The sequence below is a fragment of the Poecilia reticulata genome, linkage group LG3, assembly GCF_000633615.1.
Source record: "Poecilia reticulata strain Guanapo linkage group LG3, Guppy_female_1.0+MT, whole genome shotgun sequence".
Taxonomy (NCBI): Eukaryota; Metazoa; Chordata; class Actinopteri; order Cyprinodontiformes; family Poeciliidae; genus Poecilia; species Poecilia reticulata.
This window is the reverse complement of record NC_024333.1, coordinates 26,668,165-26,691,899: the sequence shown is the minus strand read 5'-3', so window position 1 is coordinate 26,691,899 and position 23,735 is coordinate 26,668,165. Positions and strand designations below refer to the sequence as shown.

The 23,735-nt window shown below is 37.1% G+C and overlaps 1 protein-coding gene across 2 annotated transcripts in view; it reads left to right on the top strand.

Moving 5' to 3' along the window:
• Positions 1-23,735, top strand: part of LOC103462608 (synaptosomal-associated protein 25-A-like) — a 34,476-nt gene that overhangs the window by 7,385 nt on the left and 3,356 nt on the right. Inside the window, exons 2-5 of one of the 2 annotated variants that reach the window (XM_008405500.2) lie at positions 8,648-8,753; positions 9,668-9,709; positions 15,478-15,526; positions 20,120-20,237. In XM_008405500.2, coding sequence (XP_008403722.1) covers positions 8,682-8,753; positions 9,668-9,709; positions 15,478-15,526; positions 20,120-20,237 — 281 coding nt within the window. In that variant the 5' untranslated portion in view covers positions 8,648-8,681. Of the gene's footprint in view, positions 1-8,647; positions 8,754-9,667; positions 9,710-15,477; positions 15,527-19,770; positions 19,889-20,119; positions 20,238-23,735 lie in introns of both variants that reach the window. The other variant, XM_008405501.2, reaches the window with a different exon arrangement.

The window sequence follows — 23,735 nt, the reverse complement described above, 5'->3', positions numbered from 1 at the left end:
TGTGTGTGTGTGTGTGCTTAAGGATTTTACATGTGTATATGAGGCATGTAAGCCTCTCTAACCTCTCTGATGCTTGGATTAAAACATATATTTTTATAGTRTTGAACATGTTGGTGTTGTAACAAAGAGTAAGTGAAGTATGTGAARTGTGTATGTGAATAGAGACAGTTATTGAGTTATATTCTGTGAACTGGATCWGTTAAATCTGTGTGTGTTTATTTGGTTTGGACAATGCAATCAGTTTGAAGTAGGATTGATTGTGTAACCTACCAGTGGCAATTTTGAAAATATATTATGATGGTAAAAGGAACAACATGTTTATTTTTTATAATTTTTTTTAAAGATCAAAGTTGCTATAAAATAAGCATTTCATAGAAATATCAGATACATGTGGTTGAAATTTTCTCAAAGAGATTGGGATCATCACTAGTTGTTTCTCACAAAGGTATTTAAGWGTTTTTAGTACTCAAAGTGATTTACTGCTGATTATCTAACATAAAAATCTGGGAAATGGTGAAACTGTAAAATGTTGATGTTGGTTTATCTGATGAAAATTCTTCACACCCCATGAACATTTTCAATTTTTTTTACATTATAACCATACGGTTTTTTGCTGTTAATCAGGAGAAACCTAAATTAGTGCTTAAAAGTAAAGAGGAGCTTTTAATTTAGGAGACGAAGTACAAGAAATCTCAAGCRTTGTTTGTGATAAAACCAATCAAATGTTTCCATGTCATGGATGTCACTTTTCTATTTTTACATTGCATAATCATTATATCAGCATATTTCTTTAACAATTMAGTACAAACCATCATACATACACCATCAGAACAATTTGGAATAAACAAATCACTGTTAATGTTGGCTSAGTTTTACCCAAAGAATAATAAACYAAAAGACTCCCGTGTTGAGTTAAGTTGCTGGTCCCACCCAGTGTCTTTGTGCAGAGGCATTACCCTTCACAGAACCCTTGTTATTAATAGCCTGACATGGTGMGTCTGTGGACAATGTGACTTTCACTTAAGGGAACACAGAGGAGAAGTTAGGAAAAGCTGTCTATTCAATTTTACATTCACAGGTTGTCAGTTTTAATTCGTTACTGTACATTTTCTTTTGCATAANTTGTTTGTGATAAAACCAATCAAATGTTTCCATGTCATGGATGTCACTTTTCTATTTTTACATTGCATAATCATTATATCAGCATATTTCTTTAACAATTMAGTACAAACCATCATACATACACCATCAGAACAATTTGGAATAAACAAATCACTGTTAATGTTGGCTSAGTTTTACCCAAAGAATAATAAACYAAAAGACTCCCGTGTTGAGTTAAGTTGCTGGTCCCACCCAGTGTCTTTGTGCAGAGGCATTACCCTTCACAGAACCCTTGTTATTAATAGCCTGACATGGTGMGTCTGTGGACAATGTGACTTTCACTTAAGGGAACACAGAGGAGAAGTTAGGAAAAGCTGTCTATTCAATTTTACATTCACAGGTTGTCAGTTTTAATTCGTTACTGTACATTTTCTTTTGCATAAMTTATGAGGTAATTGGCGTGCTGTGTGTACAGCAGACCAAAGATTGTTCAAATAAATAACACRGTTGYTTCTCAAASCTTAAATACTACATTTATGTCCTATTCACTGCTTTTATTTCTCTTCCACAATGTCACAGCAAAGTTGAAGGTTTCCCTTTTTCAGAAAGCCAGTTGCGTTAGTTCACTCTGTGCCATGCAATTGTGCCAGAAATACATTTACATGCAGTTAGACTAAGAAAGCAGTACCAGAAAAAGCAATACTAATTTCAACTCGCGCTGTGCTTTCCGACTCATTTCCCTCTGCACCTGGAAAAGATCTGTAGAAACAGACAAGCATGAAGCAGCTTCCCTAAAAGTCACCAGATTTAGGTTAGCGCCTGTGTAAACCCATGAGAAACATGCAGCCAAACAACTGAAAACCTGACCTGGTTTCCGTGACTGTGAGATTCAGAGCAGCCACACTGTCCTGATGTCCCATTTCCTTCACAAACACTGTTTATCTGGGATGAACACGCTTCCTGATTGATAGCAGCCTTTTCATTGCAGAGGCGAGTCAGTTTTCCATGACAGAATTACATTCTGCTTCAGCTAGGGATAATTAACATGGCTCCTTTCTTCCTTCCAGATCTGCGTCCCTGCCGAGCTGCAGGTAGTGTCAGCTGCAGTTGCAGCTACTCTGTAGATCAATGAGGATAAATATAGCTTGAAAATGCATTTTCGGAGGGTTTACAAAGAAAAGAATTCACAGTCAGCATTTTTTTTTCTCTAGTTATGTTGACGTGTGGAAACACTCTGAACGGTTTATGTTTGAGATAGAGTTCCCATGATCCCAGTTAACAAGGGCCTGGTTGTTTTCAGCCAAACACTGACTCTTAACTGTGCAGAAGGAGCCGGACACGACTGATGTTTGCTTCACACCCGGCTGCAGGCTGCAGACAGCGATGTGAAGTTAGACAGTTGTAACTTTTCTTAAATCAATCAATCAATCAATCAATCAATCAAGTTTTATTTATATAGCACATTTCAGCAGCAAGGCATTTCAAAGTGCTTTACATAATTAAAAGAAAACAGCATGTGACATTGAGTAAAGAGTAAGTTTCAGAAATGTAAAAAATTTAATAATAATAATAACATGCATCAGATAACACTATTTACGTACAAAAATGACTATAATTTATGCATTTCATTATGTCAACTAACTGTAGTAACCCTAATTGCTTTATGGAAAAAGATTTGAAACAATCTGGTTTCAGACGGTGATGCATTTCAGTAAAAAAATCTATTTTTATTGCACCTTTTTTGTAGGCAATAAAATGGAGTTTAAAATAAATAAAACCTTGAATTTAGWACWTAGTTGAGGTTTTATCACGCTCTAGGCCATTTCAATGTACCCTTCAACACACCTATTTAAAGGTAATTGTTTGCTTTGTCTGTTTACATGCTGGTCAACCAGGTTGGCAGACTCAATCTATCCAACCTTTGCTTTGCTTTGAAGAGTCTTCTTACAGATTCTGTGCATAACTAGCTGGAAGTAACAAAGTAGTTGCCTGGCAGAGTCAGACTGACTAATAAAGACAGGTGTAAATAATAATGCATGTGAAAATGAACTCTTTTTACCCAAATTCCCAGGGAGAGACAACAAAACAGCAGACTAAATTTGGAACTGTAGATGAGACTTTAATCTGAAATAAAACTATGATAGAATCGTTCTTTTGGCTACTTGGCTCGCTTCTCTCCTCTATCAATTGTCCTTTTTTTTTTTTTTTTACTGAGGGCTTATACTTTTGTTCTGAAGACTGCTGCCAAACCAGTTAAAAGTTTTTTAGTTATACAGCTTTTAGGATTAATGCTATTAATATTTCAATCAATAATTCATTGTTGCCCTTTTAGTGTCTCTAGTGTCTCTTTGACTCTATCTGCTGTTGTGCTTGGGTTTGTTGCTCATCCCTGCTCCATATCTGGCCCAGTTTCCAAGAACAAGCCAACACCAGCTGCGTTCAGCCACAAGTGGACTCACTTCTGTTCATATTTGTCAGATAGTGATGAAGAAACAGACTAAGTTAATAGAAAACATTTCAACTCAAGCCTTTCATAATATACAGTAATGCAGGCGACATACTTATAGACCGAAACGGCATGGAAAGCAGATGAAGAGACAAGAAGGCAGGAGATAAAGTCAGGAGAGAGAGAGAAAGAGAGAGAGGGAGGGAAGAGAAAACAGTGGAGACTAAATCCTCTTTCCATGCTGACTTTAATCTCTCCATGGGCTGAGCCTGGCAGTACAGTCCTTCCAGCAGCTGTCATTCAAGACAAGTGATGGCTAGCAGGGCCCAGGTGGGGGATGGGGACACTCGGACCCTGCTGTACGTCAGCTTTTACTGCAGATGCATGTTTGGATGTGAAGCCTGTGTAGCATGTTAAAGAGGAAGGGACTTTAAGATTCAAAAAATGATGTCAAAGGGATGGCAAAAGAAAATAACACTGTGAGTCTGAAATTSAAATTTGAATAAGCTTAATCAGAAATACTTGAAAATATGAAAACCTTATCCTTTTGCTGCCATTCTCTAATCTATCTTCTTACCAGCTTTSTCAGGAGTTAAAACATTATCTCGCCAYTGGATTGCTATTTTGTTTGTAGCTCYTTATTCTGTGCTGAATAGTCATTTTATACTTTCTGTACTGTATTTTAAAGATCTTTAGATAGTGTTTTAAATAAATGTACGTTGGTAATGTATTATTCTTTTTACTTTGTTTATTGTTTTGGATTCTCTTCACATTTTTAGATGTCAAAATGAACATATGGTGTCTACAACAATAAAAAAACTGCTACTAACTAGGATTGCTGCAAACTACAGTCTTAAAGCGAATCATTATGAACGGCACAAGCCSTTTCAGGACTAAAGGAGGATTTTAATCAACTAAAAGTTTATAATGCTAATTTGTGCAAACTTGTAAAAGGGAAGAAATATCCTTATTTTGGTTTAAATAAACTGAAGAATCTAACTGAGAATGAGAATTGAAATCTGACTGGAAATGAGAAGAACCTGTGCTGAGGGTGTGTGAGTTGACAGGAAGCGGTGTAACAGCTAAGAGAAAATCAATCAGCATTGGATCAATAACAGCAGATCAGTGGGAGGATGCACACAGTGAGGAGCATCAGGAGACTGAGTATCTGAGAGAGCATGGGCAAAAAGAGAYRACTAACAACTTGGTTTAGATGAAGCTGGACCTGAAACACCAGTGTATGTTTCACCAGATTTGACTTGTTTTGCGTGAATACAGTGAAATGAGTCAGCAAAATTACCAGTAAATCATTGTTTACTACCACTTAGTTACCTTCCTMTGATAAATGTTTGGACTTGTTACTGTAATATTCTGCCTAATGTGGTTTTACTGCTACAAGTGTAGCAATGCAAAGGAAAATAGTGTTACAATGGGAAACCTTTACATCTACAGTCCAATAAGCTAATTCCATTACCATCACAGCATAATGTGGTAATGAAGAGTTTCATTATTRTATAATTGCAAAATGATATTGCTCAATGTTTGTCATAGCTTCTCTGGTTTCATACCTACACAATATTTTTTGTATTATTTATTTTCATTTCATACATTGTATGCCTGCTATCATAAATTGGCAGAAATATAGGAAAATATCAAAGATAAAATATATTTATAGATACATATTCTTAGAGCTTTAAAAGCAGGGCAACACAAGAACTTAAAAGACTACCTTACCGTTTGGAAACGTCCGGGAATTAGACAAACATAAGAAGCAGCATATGCAGAATTAAATTAATCATAGTCTTATTATTTGCATAAGTAGCATGAATAAATTATAGCATTCATAAAAGTTCTTGAATTCAAGTCAAAACTTCAGACAATTGTAAAAATACAATGGTTGGATTAACACCACCTGGAAAATTACACTTATTTTGTTTGAGCTCATTAAATTAATCAATACTTAGTTAATACATAATAACCATTAAACATGGTAGTAGGAGGAATGTGCAATATTCCCTTATGAACATTAACATYAGTACATTAGCYAGTTCTTCTACATGTAATTTATTCTACTTGTTAAATTCCCATTTATAAATACAACATTTTCACAGTAAGAAAACATTTTGCAAWTAGATTATATAGAAACAGACATAMATTCGCATGAGTAGGATTACTAAGCACTTCACGTTTGTTGTTGCACATTTTACTGCTTGTAGTTTATTTTACTTTTGAAAATTTAGTTGTCTTATGAATTACTTTCCAATAATGTCATCCRGCACTTTAAGCTTGTCTGCAACTCTGCTGGTTGTTTACTTGGTATGGAATATACAATTCTCTACTAAATCACTATAATTAGACACGTGTACTAGAGTGATGCTCTTCGTCTCATAACTGCAAGTTAATTTGTGGTGTAATAAAATGCATCTGATCCTGCCAAACAGGCAACAGTTTGTCAGATGAGCTGTTAATCAACCACCTGTAAATCCTGCTCCTTATTACTCACCTGCTTCCTTGTGTGTCATTAATCCATTTGATTCAGTTTTTCCCTGACCAAGTTGCTGCATAGCATTCATAGATAGAAAGAGCCTCAGATATTAAAATAGAGCCTCAGATATTAAAATAGTGCCTTAATTTGCTCATTTGTGGCTCTCTCCTGCTCAGCTTGTGGTTACCTTCAGTGCTGCTAATATACAAACTCGTTGTTAGAATTTCATAAGCAGTCAAATAACTAGAAGGTAAAATGCCAACATAAATATTTCAGTGTTTTYCTTGCCAGCCTTTGCAGAAAAAAACTGACTTGTATCTATCTATGAAGAGATGGAACACGAATGTAGGAGAGGAGCACTTTAGGTGGGCTTTTTTTTTTTCCAAACTCCCCCCTCCATCTTTCTTCCCCGTCACATGTTCAATTATTAACTGGTGTGACGACTCCGCGGGGAAGGAGGAATTACTCTAATAAGGACAGAAGGTGAGACGGAGCAAGGAGATAGTTTATCAAACATCCAGCTGTGACTAACTGACCTTGTCTGCTCACCTCAGAGATCTACTGACTGACGGATAAACTCTGGCGATGAACCGGAAACTAACGCCCAGGTCTCAAAAACCTGCAAACTATCACAGTTGACAAGCTGCTTTCTCTGTTTGTCTCCCTAAAATTTGTTTAAATAATTTTATACCAATGGCATATTGCATCACAAAATGGTTCCCTTTTTAAATTTTGCCAAGTCTGCCTTAAAAAAAAAAAAAAAAAAAAAACCTCAACACATTCCCTGACAGACTCTGGAAAGCAGCCGACTCTTAGTCCCTTTTATACACTCTATCATGAAGTAGATTAGATCACATAAAGCTTTAATGAGTCCCGAGCTGCAAGCTGCTGGGTGGTTAAATTTAAATCAAGTGACACAGGAACAGAAATTCTCTAGTATGAGTTCAGCTATTGAAACTAAAATGCATTATACTCCCAAATGAGCTCTGATTGGAGCAGATCACATTATTTGTCTTGTTGAAGTCTTAATTATTGAGTRAGACAGATGCAGAGTTTGAGGCAGACTGGAATAGAGTTTGGTTCTTTTTTCTCCCCTCAGCCTTTGTTGCCTCCATTTTGAACTCCATGTCCCTCCTTCAAACTAGAGAGTAACAAGCACATCCATTTTTCATGGCGTGCACCACCAATGAATCTGTGCATGGGTATGCACATGACTACAGTAAAAATAGACTCATGTTTCCGCTTAGCAGTCAATCCTCTTGACATTTCTTCTTGTTCGTTTTGATACTCTTCAGTCTGTATTCAATGCCTCGACAATTGTGTTCATTTTATGTACTAACATGCAGTTAATACCACATATCTATACTCAGTTAATTTTTTTACCTGCCTTGTTTGATATTAAATACGACTAAATGTTTCCTGCATTATATTGGTCACGATTACCAAATTTATCTCTGTTTGCTCAATGCTAGAATATTRGCGGAAAAATAGRAGCTGTCCCACATTTATCTCTTTGGACTAAACTAAACTGGTAATGACTGGAGAGTCATTTCCTGTGAGTCCTGTACCAACTTTGGCTAAAAGATCACATCACTCAACGAAGGAGTCATTACTCTCAATGCAATATAAAAAGCCAGAGTAAAGTTTACAAATGCAACTATAGCTACAAATGCAACTATATATATATATATATATATATATATATTATTTGCATCTTGACTTTGTAATCCCATTTGTTGTTTTTATTTCTTAGACTATCATCAGTGTTTGTAAGTTGAATTGGAGCATGCTTGTAGTTCAGGCTTATTTGTATTTATCGGCACTGTTAGATTAACATGCTTAATTAGAATTTCTTTATAGAATAAGTGGAGCAGATTTTAATATTTCCTTAATAATTAAAGTTTTAGGTTGACTCCTGATTTGTTCGAAACCTAAACAGTAATTCATTGTTAAATGTGTGTCCACTTGTAAACCTACATGGACACCTACTGAAAGTAGAGCTAGAACTGTTGAGAAACACAGTGGGAGCATCTGTCGACGGGAAGAATATCAGTTATGCTCTCCACAAAGAATGGCAAGAAGAAACCCATTAATGAAAGAAAGACAAATAAGCTGTCTGTGCAGTTCAGGTCACATGTTTAAGTACTTAACAAATATCTATGAATGCTACAAACCATCCCTGTGTCTGAATAATTATAATTCAGCTCCGCAGTGTAAATGTTGTGACATTACCATGCATTGATGACTGTCCCCTAGACGTAACATGGTGGTAGAAGAGTCATGCTATGGGGATGCTTTTGTTCAATAGCGACAGATAAGATGTTCAGTGAAAAATGGATGAAGCTAAATGAAGAGCAAAAATCTCATTCTATAAATATCCAAACCTAAGAAATTAACTACTAACAAAACAAGCCAATAGTATTTCAAAGCCCTTTAAAGAAACATAAATAATAGTAATCTGAATGAAAGCAGAGCAATACAAAGCAAAATGTCTTCCCCTCCTGCTTAGCAGTGACCAAGACAATAGTAACATTTCTCCTTTTCTCTCTCTCTCACTGTCTCTCTCTCTCTCTCTCTCTCTCTCTCTCTCTCTCTCTCTTTCTCTCTCTCTCCAGTGTCTTTTAATTGAAGTGAAGTTCACCAGTCGTCATGGCAGATGAAGCGGACATGCGCAATGAGCTGGCCGACCTGCAGACACGTGCAGACCAGATCGCTGATGAGGTACATTTTCAAAACACATAAGCCAAGTTATTTAAGGACACACAATTGTATTTTTCCTAATTTTAGAGTAACATACCTAACAACATGTGCTGTAGTTTCTGGCAGCTACAGAAAACAAATAAATCAGCATGAACAATGTAACAGCGTGGAAGAATAGCACAGGGGACAGACAGAACACAGAATGTGAGGCTAAATATGGTCTGCACTGAAAAGAGCATTGCTTTGTGACATGCCAATTATAATTTGACATTTCAAAATGACCTGTTCTTGTAAGGACACACAAATGTACTGCCAAAGCTCCCAGACGTTCAGACACAGTACCTTCAACAGTTTCTTGTTTCAGCAGTWGGTTCTGAAAGTCTCTTTTCTTCTCGACTGTAAATCGTTGTAGGTGGGATTAGGGGGAACTTTGGCCTCTTTAATGAGCTGAGTGGAGCTCAGGAAGAACAGATAATTCAGTGCATCAGAATAATAGGATGGCTCAAACGGCCTCATTAAAAATTCATGAGGAGATAATGCAGGGGCCAAAAGGCGGCCATGGATGGAGTTTAAAAAGTTAGAGAGGCAGAAGAAGAAAAACTAGACAAGAGAAATTTTGAACGAAAAGAGGGAGCAGGGCTTAGGAATCCCTTTAAGAAATGAATGACTTTGGAGAAGGTTTTTAAGGATTAGTAAACAAAAGGCAGAAATCTCACAATTAATGAGTGTAAGGACAGGAAATAACCTGTGTTAATTACATTACAGGATATCTGTCCGCATCATTTGTTTTCTGTTCTCCAGTTTATTACCAATGACTCCTAGAGAATTTGTTTTCTACAGAAAGTCATTGAGATGTCCCTGTGACATGCATTGCAGATTGTGCACAGTATCTGCTTTTTGTGCACTCTCAGCTGATTTGTTTTCTCTATTTACAGTCCCTGGAGAGCACTCGGCGTATGCTGGCTCTGGTCGAGGAGGTGAGTCCGATCACTCAATCACATGCCTTTTGTTAGCATTTACAAAACCACGTGATGATCAGTTGTGACATTTTCATTTCTGTCCTTTGCAAGTGTAGCAAGGTCGTATATTCGACCTCAAATCTTTATTTGTAGTCTGCAACTACACAATAATTTYACAAATTTCACTTTGAACCTGATGTTTTTTGTGTGCATCTAAAAATGTGCGAATATTTGCAATTTAAGATAAAGAGATTAATCACTTCTTCGCAGGGAAAAAATTTAAACAAACTACTTGATCCAGCTCATCTCGCTTTAAGAGGAAGAAGATGATGTAATAAAAAAGGCAAAGCTAGCAATAGCACGAACGTTAAAGCAGTTCTAGTTGCCAAGGTTAGTTTTGTGTTAGGATTAAGGCTTTGCTTATGTCAGAACCAAAATAAAGAAATGCTAATAGATTGTATTATTGCGAAGAAAGTTTTCTTTATCAATAAGTCTGTCTCCTAGTTTGATGGACAACTTTTAATTAACAGTTTGATAGATTGACATGCTTTTTTTGTGAAACCCAAGATGACTATACAATATACAGTTTCAAACACATCCTGGTAAATTATATCATTCTTCTTCTGATAAAGCTTACAATTAAATATCTCCTCCTATTTTCTTTCTATAATCATTCAGTCTTACATGTTGGACTTCTTGTTTCTGAGGCTTCTTCAGATAATCTGACTCCAGCCTCTGGGCAAGCTGATATATTTTAATGAGACAAAACGGGTTGGAGTAAGGTCTGCAGCTGACCTGAATTGTTTTCATCTCCACAGATAAGATTGACTGGATGAATATCTGACTTTTAATGTCAATGCCAGGAGAATGCCACTTAGTTGYTCCAATCATATCTAAAATGCCCTGAGATTGGTCTGTTTCTAAGTGCTGATATAAACAGCGGTGAACATTTTGAGTTTACAGCATTCGGTATTTTATACATCTGTCACAAAGTGATTCAGCTGATGGCTTTCCCACATCCATGGTACTCTGGGATACCCTTAAGCACTTCCTCGTACACTGTGACCGCTGCGCAGAGGGCTTACAGTGAAGCTTAGGCTAATTGAATAACCGATCAGAGCAGTGAACACACACTTGTTCTGTTTCTCATCTCAAATCTGTTTGCTTAGGCYTGGCCAGGTTTGGTTTTAATCCAAACTGTTCCTAAATAAAATATGTTTAAAAAATATGCTGTGGTTTCATGGAGTCCTGCTGAGGAACAGCAACCAGCTTGCTAAGTCTTTTCCAATCCTTCAAACTTTAAGGTTTAACTTGCTAGATAAAGTTAATGGATCGCATTCATCTCTGGGTTTCTGCTCAGAGCTCAGCACTCTCTCTGTCATGAGAAGATTAACTTGTTTGTGAGCGCCACAAGTGCTGGAAAGCAGATTTTGTAACCTTTGAACCAAGATGGCTTCCTGAGTGGAAAGGAGAAACCGGAGGTTGTTTTGATGGTGGTGAGGTCTTAGAAGTTGAGACTGATTGTTTACAGGATGTTTTCTAAGCTGTTAGATAATATAATACACATGTTAACATAAAATACAATGATCAATATAGGTTTATATGCAAAAATACTCTCCAGTTTATATACTTCAGTGTATTAAGCAAATGGGTCTCTCTTGACATTTATGCTAATCCAATAGTCATGCAATGTCAGAAGTCTGGTTTGAAAAAATAAATTTAAAAAGTGTTTCCTAAAAAAGTGTCAAAATGTGCTGAGCTTTTTATTTAATTTAAAAAATCCTATAAAGTGTTTAAGAAAACTGTTATCTTTACCAGAGGACTGAAGTGACCATAAATGAAAAAAAATAAAATAAAGAAAGAAAATGGATGAAATGTAAAGAAACGGGCGTAGGATGGATATTAATAAGGAGAACGAGACCGAGGCACTCAGCAAACAGGCTGGAAATGAAATGAGAGGAGGATGAAAGATGCTGAGAAAGATACAGAAAAGTACCTAAGAATATSAAGCTTCCACGGCCTCTGAAACACTTATTGTAAAACTTTCCAAAGAAAAAAATTCTACCTAGGTTGGTGGATAAAAAAATGTAATTTTTTAAAATTACATTTTCAGTCTTCCCAAAATAAAAATCTGTCACCACAACCAGCATTTATTTCACTCATTCCAATCTAAGGCAGGGATTTGTTTCAGTCAGTTTGTGTGACATAAATATACGAGACACGTCTGTGCCTGTGTGACATCTATAAAAAAAAGATGAGTCTAACAGCCGAGTACTGGTGTTTAGGGCCCACATATTTGTTATTTTTATGTTCAAAACTTACAAGCGTGTATCAGTGGAGGTGTTTTAAGTTGCCGGGCTTCTGTGAAGATAACCAACACACAGCTATCTATAATTATTACATCACATCCCCTCCTCTGACCAAGCTCTTGACCCCAGCTGGGTCAGAATGAAATTATTTAAGTGGATGGATGCTCTGTGCCTCCTTTGTTYTGCTGTATTTTCCTGGTTGCATTGCCTGTGCCATTTGCTAGAACAGTTTGAGTCTTGTTTTGAGGATAAAGACATTTCAAGCAAGGTGCTGGTCACCTTGCCTCTTCACCATTTTGGATGCAACCGTTTGAACCAACATCTAGCCATCTGCAATGGGATTAGGCTGAGGAGTTAGAGACTTACCCCAAATTTACCATGCCTTAGATCACAGGTAAGGAGTCACTCCTCTTTTGTGATCAAAACAACTCTGACCACTAGAGTTATAGATGTGATGTAATTTCTTTAATCTCACAATTACATTACAGATTATGCTCATAGAGTGACTTAGTGAGTGGCAAAAAGACTCCAGACAATAGTTGTGAACTTCTTTTTGGCAACCTTAAGACAAGACAGGTCATCTTATCTCTTCTCATTTGCAGTCCTAATATCTAGGATGTTTACTGAGGAATTGCTTAAGATGCAACATTTGTTAGTGCTACAGTTAGTATCGTTGTCTTTCAGAAAAAAAAAATGTCTTGGGTTTGAGTCTGAGCCAGGGAGTTCGAAGTCTGGCTTCTTAGTGTGGTCCAAAAACCAACATGCCAATTTGAAATCTCTAAATTGCATAGTCCACAAAAAAAAAAAAAAATATATATATATATTAACTAATGTTTAGGAGTGTTCGGTACAAGAATCTATTTTTAATTCAAAGACGACAGAAACCACAATAAATCCCAAAGGATCTTTATATAAGTTGTGGTTTCTGCCATCTTTGGATTGATCTAATCTTCCACAGACACCCATTAAACTGACTGGATGAATTGGCTGTGATGAGCCTGATAAACACCTTAGACAGCTTTTAATGTGAAAATAGCAGAGGGGTGCTGTGGAGCTTTTGTGGAGCCACTTTCATTTAAGGATGTATGTGTCCCAGAAAGAATTGCAGTAGAACAAAATAAGCAATATTATTGTCTGTTACACAGAGTGGACATCTGTGTATAATAGATGAATGCATCCGCTTTATGTGAACAAAGGGACTTTGGTTTTGTGCCCTGTTATCAGGAAAATAGATCAGTTTATTTGATTTAAAAAAAWAAAATATGGAGACCAAGACCAAGCATCGCTATGAGAAGCAAAGGAAAAATATATTTCTACTATAGTCATGAAAAGCACCTTTCACGTGCATATTCTTAGATGATTATTTTGGGAAGACTGCTTAACAAGACCAGGTGATTCACTGTAAGGTGTGAAAAACCTGACTGCGTATAMGTGTGAGCATGTGTGTGCGTTTTGCTGGCTGTACATGGAAGAGTGAAGTCACCTCACATTATGCCAGCTGGCATAGTCTGATATCCTGTCCTGTAGTTTTGAAATCTCAACCTGTCTGTGATTTCCCATGATTCCCTCTGGGTAAACAAGCAGCTCTCTCATCTAAAATTATTGACCTGCACATTTTAGCAGAGCTGAACACCCACAAGCGTTAATTTGATCACAATGCACTCAACAAACCATTTCTATTTTTTTTTTTTAAATTACATTTTCAGTCTTCCCAAAATAAAAATCTGTCACCACAACCAGCATTTATTTCACTCATTCCAATCTAAGGCAGGGATTTGTTTCAGTCAGTTTGTGTGACATAAATATACGAGACACGTCTGTGCCTGTGTGACATCTATAACTGTTCTAAGAAGGTCACTGCACACTTTGATCAAAATTAACTCATGCATGAACAGAATGGCCTCTGGACTTTAATATCTGTTGTGAAACAGAACCCTGGAGAGTGCAAAACTGTTGTTTAGTCACATGCACACGGTGTTTAGCATAGTTATTGTATCCTCATTGAAGTGTGATATTAGATAATGAAGCTCCTGCTGAGAGAAACAACAACACACGCACATGTTGCGAGTACATGTGTTATTATATTTCAGATTGTGCCAGCTTTCTAAGTCATACCAGAATGTTCTACTACAACAGCGGTGCATTTGACTCTCTGGGAATGAAACAGACAAAACATTTACCTTTCGATGACAAAGTTCTTCCCAGGAATCTGTGCGAGAAAATGCAGGAATACATTTGTGCGATGTGTTTCCTATTTTTAATGTCCAAGCAGCTTTTATTTTAACCAAAGGTTTTGGTTAAAATGTTGCACATTTTAAACAAGCGAAGTTGAAATACAAAAACAGTGCTTCAGTTGTCAGATTACCAATGTTCAAAACTTGGAAGTGGACTTAGCTTAGCTCAAAATTGAAGGACACACTTGGCAAAGGCAGGGTAAGTTTATTGTTTCAGTACAGATGACTCTGTAAATGAAAGTGCTTTATAGAAAGATGCATAAGGACAGTTAGATTAGAAACAAGAATTACATCAAAGCAGAAAAAGAAAAATTGAAGCTGAAAAAACAAATCAGAAAAACAATTCAGACCTTTTAAGGTTCATCTTTTGACAAATAGGGGTTTAGATCAGTCATCTAAGGACTAGTGGGATGTGATCTATTTTCCTGGTGTTGCCAAGAACTCTGGGAGCAGCATGTTGCATTTAAAATTTATTTATGGAGACATAGTTAAACTATTTTACAATCATTTTGAAAATAAGCTCACACAAAACATKTTATACCTGCAATGTTTTTAAGATCACAGTAAGTCTGTGTCTATTGTAAACCCACACTCTATTAACTGGTAATGAAAAAGACACAAAAATATATAAGTTTGTTACATTTTTTAATCACTATTATCTGACTTTGGTGAAGCTTATTGGTATTATAATACCAGGGATCCAAGAACAAAGCCTTGAGAAACTCCACATTTGATCTTTTTGTCCTTCTGTTGTTTCCATGATTAAAAGTGTTACATAAACAAGTTCCAATTTTTCATAAGACCTGTTTATTGGAAAGACTTTTCATAAAACAAACAATAAAATACAATGCAATATTAAATGTTCACATTGAAAAAAATAATAACCAAACATCCCTAAAATCACAAGAAGCTATTTGCATTTGTGTGACAATACAAATCATGAGTAAAGGAACATATATTTCAACATAAATTTTAATCAGCTTTAGTCTAAACATAAGATAGTTCTCACCATTTTTTAGAAAAGGTGCAATGTCAGGACGTGTTTTCAGTCAAGGTGTTTCTGCAGGATCAGCTTTTTAAATGTGATTTCAAATCGTAATGTGAGTAGATTTTGCTGTCCTGACATTTCAGCTCCATTCTGCTTGGTTTGCCTGTACTCATCTTTCACTTTTATTCCTCTTTTTTCCCTCTGTCTCTTTTCCTTGATACCCCCTCTTCATTTCTCTGTCTACCCATCTGTCAGAGTAAAGATGCCGGCATCAGGACTCTGGTCATGTTGGACGAGCAGGGAGGTAAGTTCAAAAGGAGAGTTTGCTGAACGCCGCTATTTTTGATCCAGCCTTCCCTGCTCCTGATTCGCTCTTGCTGCCTGTAGGACCATCGAAACGCTAGAATATGAGACACATTTGAATTATTTTATGTCTTATTCAGTCAATGTCTGGAACACTAACATTCACCAGAGTCTGCACTAATACGGCTAACAAGATTATACTCTATATTGTTGTGGAGCTAGTTCTCTGCTTTGYTTCATCCTGCATTCAATCAGACAAAATACTGTAAATGTTGAGTAAAAATCAATGACCACAGCCGATGCATTTAGAGTCATTTTTAACCCAGAGAGCTAGATTTGTAAAATCTAAGATTTTTTTTTTTTTTTTTACATATGTCACATTTGAAACCTCTCAGGTTTATAGCAAGTCTATATTACAACCATATAATGTGGAGGATCAGTTTTTGGGAACTTGACCCATTTCAGGAAATATTAGCCAGTAAATCTCGTCTTCCATTACACAGATCTTAACTGACTGAAGATTATATCCTATAAATTTGTCTATTTAATATTAACAATTGATAAGAAGTATCAGACCAAAGTTCTGTCAGCTGTTTTAACATCCAAACATTGCACAAATGAGTGAATGTGTAAAAATCTATTCATTTCTGAATGCGACGTGCCATTTGTGCAGTCATCCACTTACAATGAGCACAGATGGACCAGCCTGTTTAATTGATAATCAGGATCACTTTTCAATAATAAAACAATTTCACTTCTTCGTGCTAAAATATTAGGAATAGGTTAAAATGTATGCTCAGCAAAGGATAGAAAGCAAAGTAATCTATCCATTTGCTGAAGAGAGCAAAGTGATCCACTGTGGATAGTTTGTCAGAAAAACTGATGATGTATGTTTCAACCACAACTCCCTGCAATTCAGGCTTAAAGGACACATGGACAGTCAGTCAGAGGGTAATGCTATGGGATGAATGTTGAACAAATTCTCAAAGAAAAGGAGATTTTGTGCTTTCTTGATGCATCTCAAAAGTAAAATATTTTTTGTCAGGAATGAAATATTATTGTTTTGGCTATGTGAAGAATAATGCTACTGTTAGCTGTGGCTGTTTTTACAGAAAGTTACTACCAAACAATGCAAAGTCCGGTTTTATTCTAAAACCTTTGCGTTAGACAACAAAGGATAGAGGTTTCCATTACAGAAAAGTTGTGACTAACACCAAGAAAATGACCTAACTTTGAAATGAGCATAGGGATGTTTAAAGACTTRAATAGGAAGAGCACATTTCTCACTAAAAGTCATACCGATATATACGAAAGACATGTATGTTTGCAGGGTGTTTGTTTTTTKGCTGTGTCCCTGACAGAGCAACCTAATTGGCCTGTCAAAACAACGGATAGCCTGTTATCCTCCTCTCTCATGTTTTCCTGCCTCTCTGAGGAACTGCTGCCACAGTGCGCAGCTAACCGCTGTTATCACAGGACACCAATCAATTCTCAGACTTAATTTCCTCCGCCTCCAAGCTAATGTCCCCTATACCTSATCCCTATCTCCCTCTCAATCTATCTTCCACTTCATGCTGTTTTCAGTGTTTGTTTTCTTTCTTGGACCTCTGCTCTTCTCCCCTTTGTTGGTTCGTTTTTTTGTTTTATGTTTATCTTTATGTGACTGTGTCTGCAGTAATGGTGTGACTATTCTTTGACAGAGGCTGTTAGAGGTCCTGTCTGATTTGACCCATTATTTACTTCCTGTTGCATGAAAAAAAGCTTGTAAAAGCTTGCCAGGCATGTCATCATTAATACAGCCTTGCTTGGCTTTAAACAGGGGTGTGACTAATCCCTTTGCCCTTTACACACAAGGCTGTATGCACRCATGAAGCTCACACATAGGAGGAAATATGTCACTCCTTCCAGTCATCTATTACCTGTGGTGGAGGTGTCACAGATGTTAATGAGCCCCTCTGTGCTTGGCTCGTACATGCACGACGCCCTACATTTCAACAAGACTGACAGCTGATGGATTATGGTTCTGGCTTAGAGATCGTCCTGTAACTCCAAATTTTCCGTGTTCTCTCAAACTGCAATGATGCCCAATACAAACAGCTGCTTTTATGAAATGTATAATATCGTCTTACTAATTACAAGACAACCCATTGCTTTTATTAAATGTTTATATTTGCTGTCTATAGTGAGAATGAGAAWAATATGCATTTTTGTTCTCTTTATTTGGAGGTGGGTGGTAACTAGTTATATATATTTTCCTGTATTACATGAGGCATAATCAATACCCAAACCTCGTTTTTGTTGAGGACCRAATGGTCTCCTATACTTGATGGTAATTATAATAGACTCTAAAAAACGAGATCATATCTGAGAGTAGAGAGTAAACAGCTGAGGAAGTGTTTGTTTTGACTGATTGACGGGTTTTATTTATTCATTTTCAGAAAGTGATGTTGTTGTTCTTGATACTGGTACATGCATACAATTTATTGCAAAAGTACTCATGACTCGTGAACCTTTTTACAATCATCGTTCTGTAGGAGATCAGTCTTTTGGAGCCTCTAACAGGTTTTCTGTACAGTATTTAGCTCCATCTATCAATTGTGCCCATCTTCTCTGTCCCTGTTGCAGAAAGCATCTGCAGAGAATGATACAGCCACCACCATGTTTCACTGTGGATTTAGTWTGTTCAGGGTGGAGTCTGGAGTGCACCCTTAGCTTCATTTCATTCATTGCCTTTTGAATGTAGTGTAGTTGAGCACCTTGTTCTACATGTTTGCTGTGTCCAATAAATAACTTGCAGCAAACTGCAGAGGGGAGATTCTTCCTGATTTTTTTTCAACCTTTTCTTTATTATCTCCACTGCTCCATTAAGTCCCTTTGTGAAGTGCAAAACTCATACTTGCACCTTCACTGTACTGCAATTAGATATTACTGATGACGTAGCTATTCTTAACAGTGTACGACAGTGTAGTGATAAAATGATGACTGTATGTAGTCTTATAAGTGTCTATTTATACCTATATTGTTCGTGTGGGTTTCAATTTTATAATAAGGTTGTGCCTGATTTKTGTGCATTAGTTAAGAGCGGTGGCTGTCTTCAGCTACTCCAGAGTAACTGGTCTCTTAAATGACTCTCTAATTAATACCCTCCTTGCTAGGCTTGTCAGTGTAGGTGGTGAGAAGTCAAGTTTGCACTTGTGCCATGCTTTTAATAGTTTTGAGTGACAGGTCAAGCAGTGCTCCTTGAGATGTTCAAAGCTTGGGATGCTGTTTAATAACCCGAATCTGCTTTAAGCTTCTCCACAACTTTATCACTGACAGCCGTTGTGTTCTCCCTCGTCATCATGAAGATGTTTTCACTAATRTGTTCAAACAAAACCCTACGAGACCTTCACAGATCAGCTGTATCTTTGCTGAGACTAAATTATACACAGGTAGACRATATTTGATTTGCTAGTTAAGTGACTCCACTGTACTTTCATATAAGGGTGAAAGATTAAAAGAGGATGTATGCATGCGCAAGTCACCCTCCTCAGATTTTTATTTGTGAGAAATGTTGAAAACCTTATAATTTATCTTCCACCCCACAATAAAGCACTRCATTATGGTGGCCTGTCRCATAAAAGACAAATAAAATACAGTTAAGGTTGCAGCTGTGGTGGAAGTTCAAGTGGTATGAATACATGGCTTATATAAGAAGCTACTTGTTACATTTTGCTCTGGCTCAGTTAAATACTCTTTTTTTTTTATCTTCCTGAGGTCTTATTTCACACTCTTCARCTGTAAAGGTTTACTTCATTGGGTCGGTCATAAATTCCTCCTCATCTCTCCCTCTCTTGTCTTCTACTTGAGCTATGTTTGATGAGCAGTAGCAGTGAAGCAGAGGAAGTGGCAGAATAACCGTCTTTATGTTCGGATGCAGCTCTGGATGAGGCACTCAGCTGCTGTCACTCAGATGAAATACTCTGAGAAAATCAAAATGTCCTTCGGAATGGAGGTAGGATGGAAAACAGAAGCTGATGCAATCACAAACAATCCAAGAGACAAAGTTGCATGGGAAGTGAAAGACGATACTGCTGGAGTTCGTCTGGTTTCAATCCACTGCACAAGCGTAAATATGAGGTTCTCTCAGTCCTTGCTGCCTGCTTTGCCATCTGCATTTAGCCTCTTGCCCTGTAGCGTAGAGCGCCAACTAAACACAAACCAGTCAGCTTAATTTCACTGCTCTCATGCCTTTGTCCTCACCAGAACAACTTGATCGTGTGGAGGAGGGCATGAACAAGGTGAACGCAGACCTGAAGGAGGCCGAGAAAGATTTAAAAGATATAGGACAGTGCTGTGGTCTGATATGCCCATGTGTTAAAAAGTAGGTACCGGCCAGGAGCCTTGAGCTCTTGCCTGTCCAGTGCTGGTGGTGGTGGTGGTGATGGTGATGTCTGATGTCTCTCTTGTCACAGTCTATGTCTTTTTTTTTGTCTCTTCTCCTTTGTCCTCCCTCCCCCCTTCTACTTCCCTTTTCCGTTTTTTTCCACCTCTCTTCTCTTCTTACGTGCTTTCGTTCTTGTGATGGGATAAATGACAATGTGTTGCTAATCAGAACAACTGGAGCGCATCGAGGAGGGGATGGACCAAATCAATAAGGACATGATGGATGCAGAAAAGAATTTGAACAATCTAGGACAGTTCTGTGGTCTATGTTCATGTCCCTGTAACAAGTAGGTGCTGGCTGTGTCGCCCGAATGCATGTGTTTCAGTGCCTACCTGCCTTTCTATCCATCTGCCTGCTTCTGGTGTGTAGAGCATGGTAATATGTGTTGTGAGCAATCAGGCCTGAAGCCACAACGACACACTGTCTGAACAGGCACAAGCACCGCATGCACAAGCACGTGTGCATGTCTGAATTAAACCTAAGATCACCAAATGATTACTGCATGCATACAGCATGCACTACTTGCATGTGCATAAGGGTTCTTTTGGTGCTGTATTTGCCCTCCAGTCTCCGTGACGGTTGCCATCAAAAGCCCTTCATTCCACAATGGATGAAAGATTCCCTTCCAGCAGGTAGCAGCATCAACGAGGATCTCGACCACAGCATCAACCCAGCTTTTAAGTCCATCCTTCACTCCTACACCCACCCAGTAGCATGATGCCTCGTCATCATGTGTATGCTTAACCAAGCAACAATTCAACTAAATCCGTTGAGTATAATAATTCTGGTGTCYATTTAAAAATCAAAAGATCGCTAATCTAATTTATGCTTTTATATGATCGTGATTAAAGCTCCAGTGTGAAGCGCATTGAAATTTGTGGTGCCAGAAATTTCATGCGAACTATTCATTACAATTTTTAACATAAAGTCATGTAATTATGAGAATAAGTGTTATAGTCTTATAATAGTTTTTTTAAAAGGGGACCAATTATGCAAAATTCACATTTTTGCATGTGGTYGTTCTTCCWTTAGGGGCTCAAAAGCTGGTTCTAAAAACAGCCCAGTCATTTTTGGCAGTAAATTAAAGTTTTTTTAGTGTCTGGAAAATGAGCAGCTTCAAAAACCTTCCACTTGTTAAGCCACAATAGACTTAACAATTAGAGCACCATTGCCTAGCAACCACAGCCTGGTTTTACTGCTGTATGCGTTGTACAATGGCTGCTGGATAAGACAAGGTTTTGAAGCACTGTATTTTCTCAAGTCTAAAGTCAGCATAGCTGTTGAGCATAAGATATTACATCACTTCATGCTCTCTCTTTTGACCAGATTTATGGAGATGCAGTCCTCCTGCAGGACTTTGGTAGTGTATGCACTGTGAAAATGATCAAAATCTGTTTTATTGTCCATGTTGAAGGGCCAGAGKTATGAAGACAAAATCCTAATAAGTCAATTGAAATAAATCACTCTGTTTAAAGACGATAGAAAATTATTCAATGATGGGGACTCACTTTATTTAAGTGTCCAACTTGGGCAAACAAGATAACATTACGTTGTACACACTGAACCTTTAACCTAAGGTGATCTGTTAAATTTAAGTAACCGTACTCTAACATTGATTCAAACTTGAYTGCAAACTTTGAGTACATGACGCCTCAGTCTCCTTCCTCAAKACTTTCTTACATTTTAATATTCCACAAGAGTTAAGTTAACAYGTTATCTGAACTTAAAATGTTCAAGYTAAASCTGTAGTTTGAAAGCTCAAATGAGTCCCTTACATCTGGCCCACAACAGCCAAACTATGGCCATTGAGTCATGTCTGTGCGCTTTACACATGTGTACCAATGCGTGTACTCTATTTAATGTTCTGTCTCAGAGCTATAGAAAACACAAGTGACCTAAAAAGAAGGAAATAAGAGAAACCTAGCAGCTTTTTTACAATGTTTGATGAGTTTTCTTTAATATTTTTTTTATTGGGTGTCTCCATTTGACCAAATTTCTCTAGTTTCTTCTTGTAACGTCTTGTGCCTACTATTTCAGAAACGTTACATATAATTAGTTACTACTTGCTATTTGTAGTTTTCAGCAAGTTATCTCCTTTTSAGCTATGTGGCACTATCTTGAGATCTTGGACGTAATTGAAATGCAGACYTAGAAATTAAATGTATTGTTTGGTGCTTTGACAGTACAAAAAAACACATTCTCCAGTGCACTGGACTAATGGTTCAATGTGTTTCTTTTCTTGTTGTTTTCTGATGTGTATAAACAAAATGTTTTTAATTTAAATTTTTGACATTTAATCCCACAGTTGATATTTTGACAACAGATCATCCTTTTCTCCAAAACTGGGCTGGACTGGATCCTGGCAGTCAATAACTGATCTTCCCAATTAGCACAATAGGGATCAGAATAAAGGAGTTGTAGTTTTTGTCAACAGCTGGCACATAATTTTTGATTTGTTTTCAGGATTCATGTCTTTTGATTCAGCTTCCATATGTTACTGTTTTGGTTTAAGATCTTGTATATTCTATAGCTCTTTGGTCCCTTTCTTCCATTACCCACTGGCTATGTAACCCTGTGGTTGTAGACTCTCATGTTTCATTTAAAACATATGAATTGAAAGCATTGAGTCAAACAGCATGGGACGTCATTTTCTTTTCTTGTTAACAGTCCAACTGGATCACCTGATAGGTGTGATATACCAACACTAACAAARACTGCTTGATAATTCAGAATACCAGTGAAAAGATTTTTTTTTCAGTAACTGAATTCAAAAGGTGACATTTTAYAATGATTTATTACAAACAAGGCAACATGTTGGTAATTATAGGTTACAGTTAATAAAAAWAWATAAAAACAACAACAAACAAAAAGTAAATGTCATTGTTATGGGCTCCACAATAATGGAKAAGACTCCTGTGTACTGATTATCTGGTAGGMMCTTACTGACACCCTCCAAGAGGAGATTAAACCAGAAATTTGCTTAAAACCACAGCCAAGGTGGTGTATGTACTAATACTTGTTGATCCATATTTCACACAATCTGTGCACTTTGGTACTGTCTGGTGATCTGGAATAATTTGGAAATKATCAAAATGATTCCAGATTTTGCTCATTTGCATTATTAATTCTACTTCAATGTGCAATACTCTTACTATGCTTTATGAGTAAACTTGTGTCATCAAATACAAATCGAAATAAATATACTTACCAATGTCGACAATTTGATGAAAGTGTTGCTGTCAGCGAAGACCTGCATCTAACAGGTGTTTAATTAATGAAAAAAAAAACAAGCAAGAAGAACTGAACTTGCTTATTTGACTGCATGTGATGCATCATCATATAGCTCTATCCATCCAAATGAAATGAAGGGCTAATCACTGCTGGTCTTCCAATCAGAATGATAATGTTATGTAATTTTTCTTTCTTTTTGTGGGGATTTTTGCCACATGGACCTAACAGCTCAGCTTTCTTTGATAGCTACAGCATGTGTCTGATCCTGTTCCCACTGTGTACCAAGTCTCTGCATGTCCACTCTACAGGTCTTCATGTTTGTGTGTGTGTGTGTGTGTGTGTGTTGTCGTCTTCTCTGTGCTAATTGTTTTTTGTGTTTGAAATTCTTTCTGAATGTAAGCAGCACTTCAGCTTTTTACGTTCAATTGATCTGCATGTTGGATCAATTATTCACCAACATTCTGCAAATGCATGTAACGACTGTGTATCATATGTGCTTGTCATGCTGCTTCTGTTAGAATGATTAGCTTCATGCCATTTTACATTCTAAACA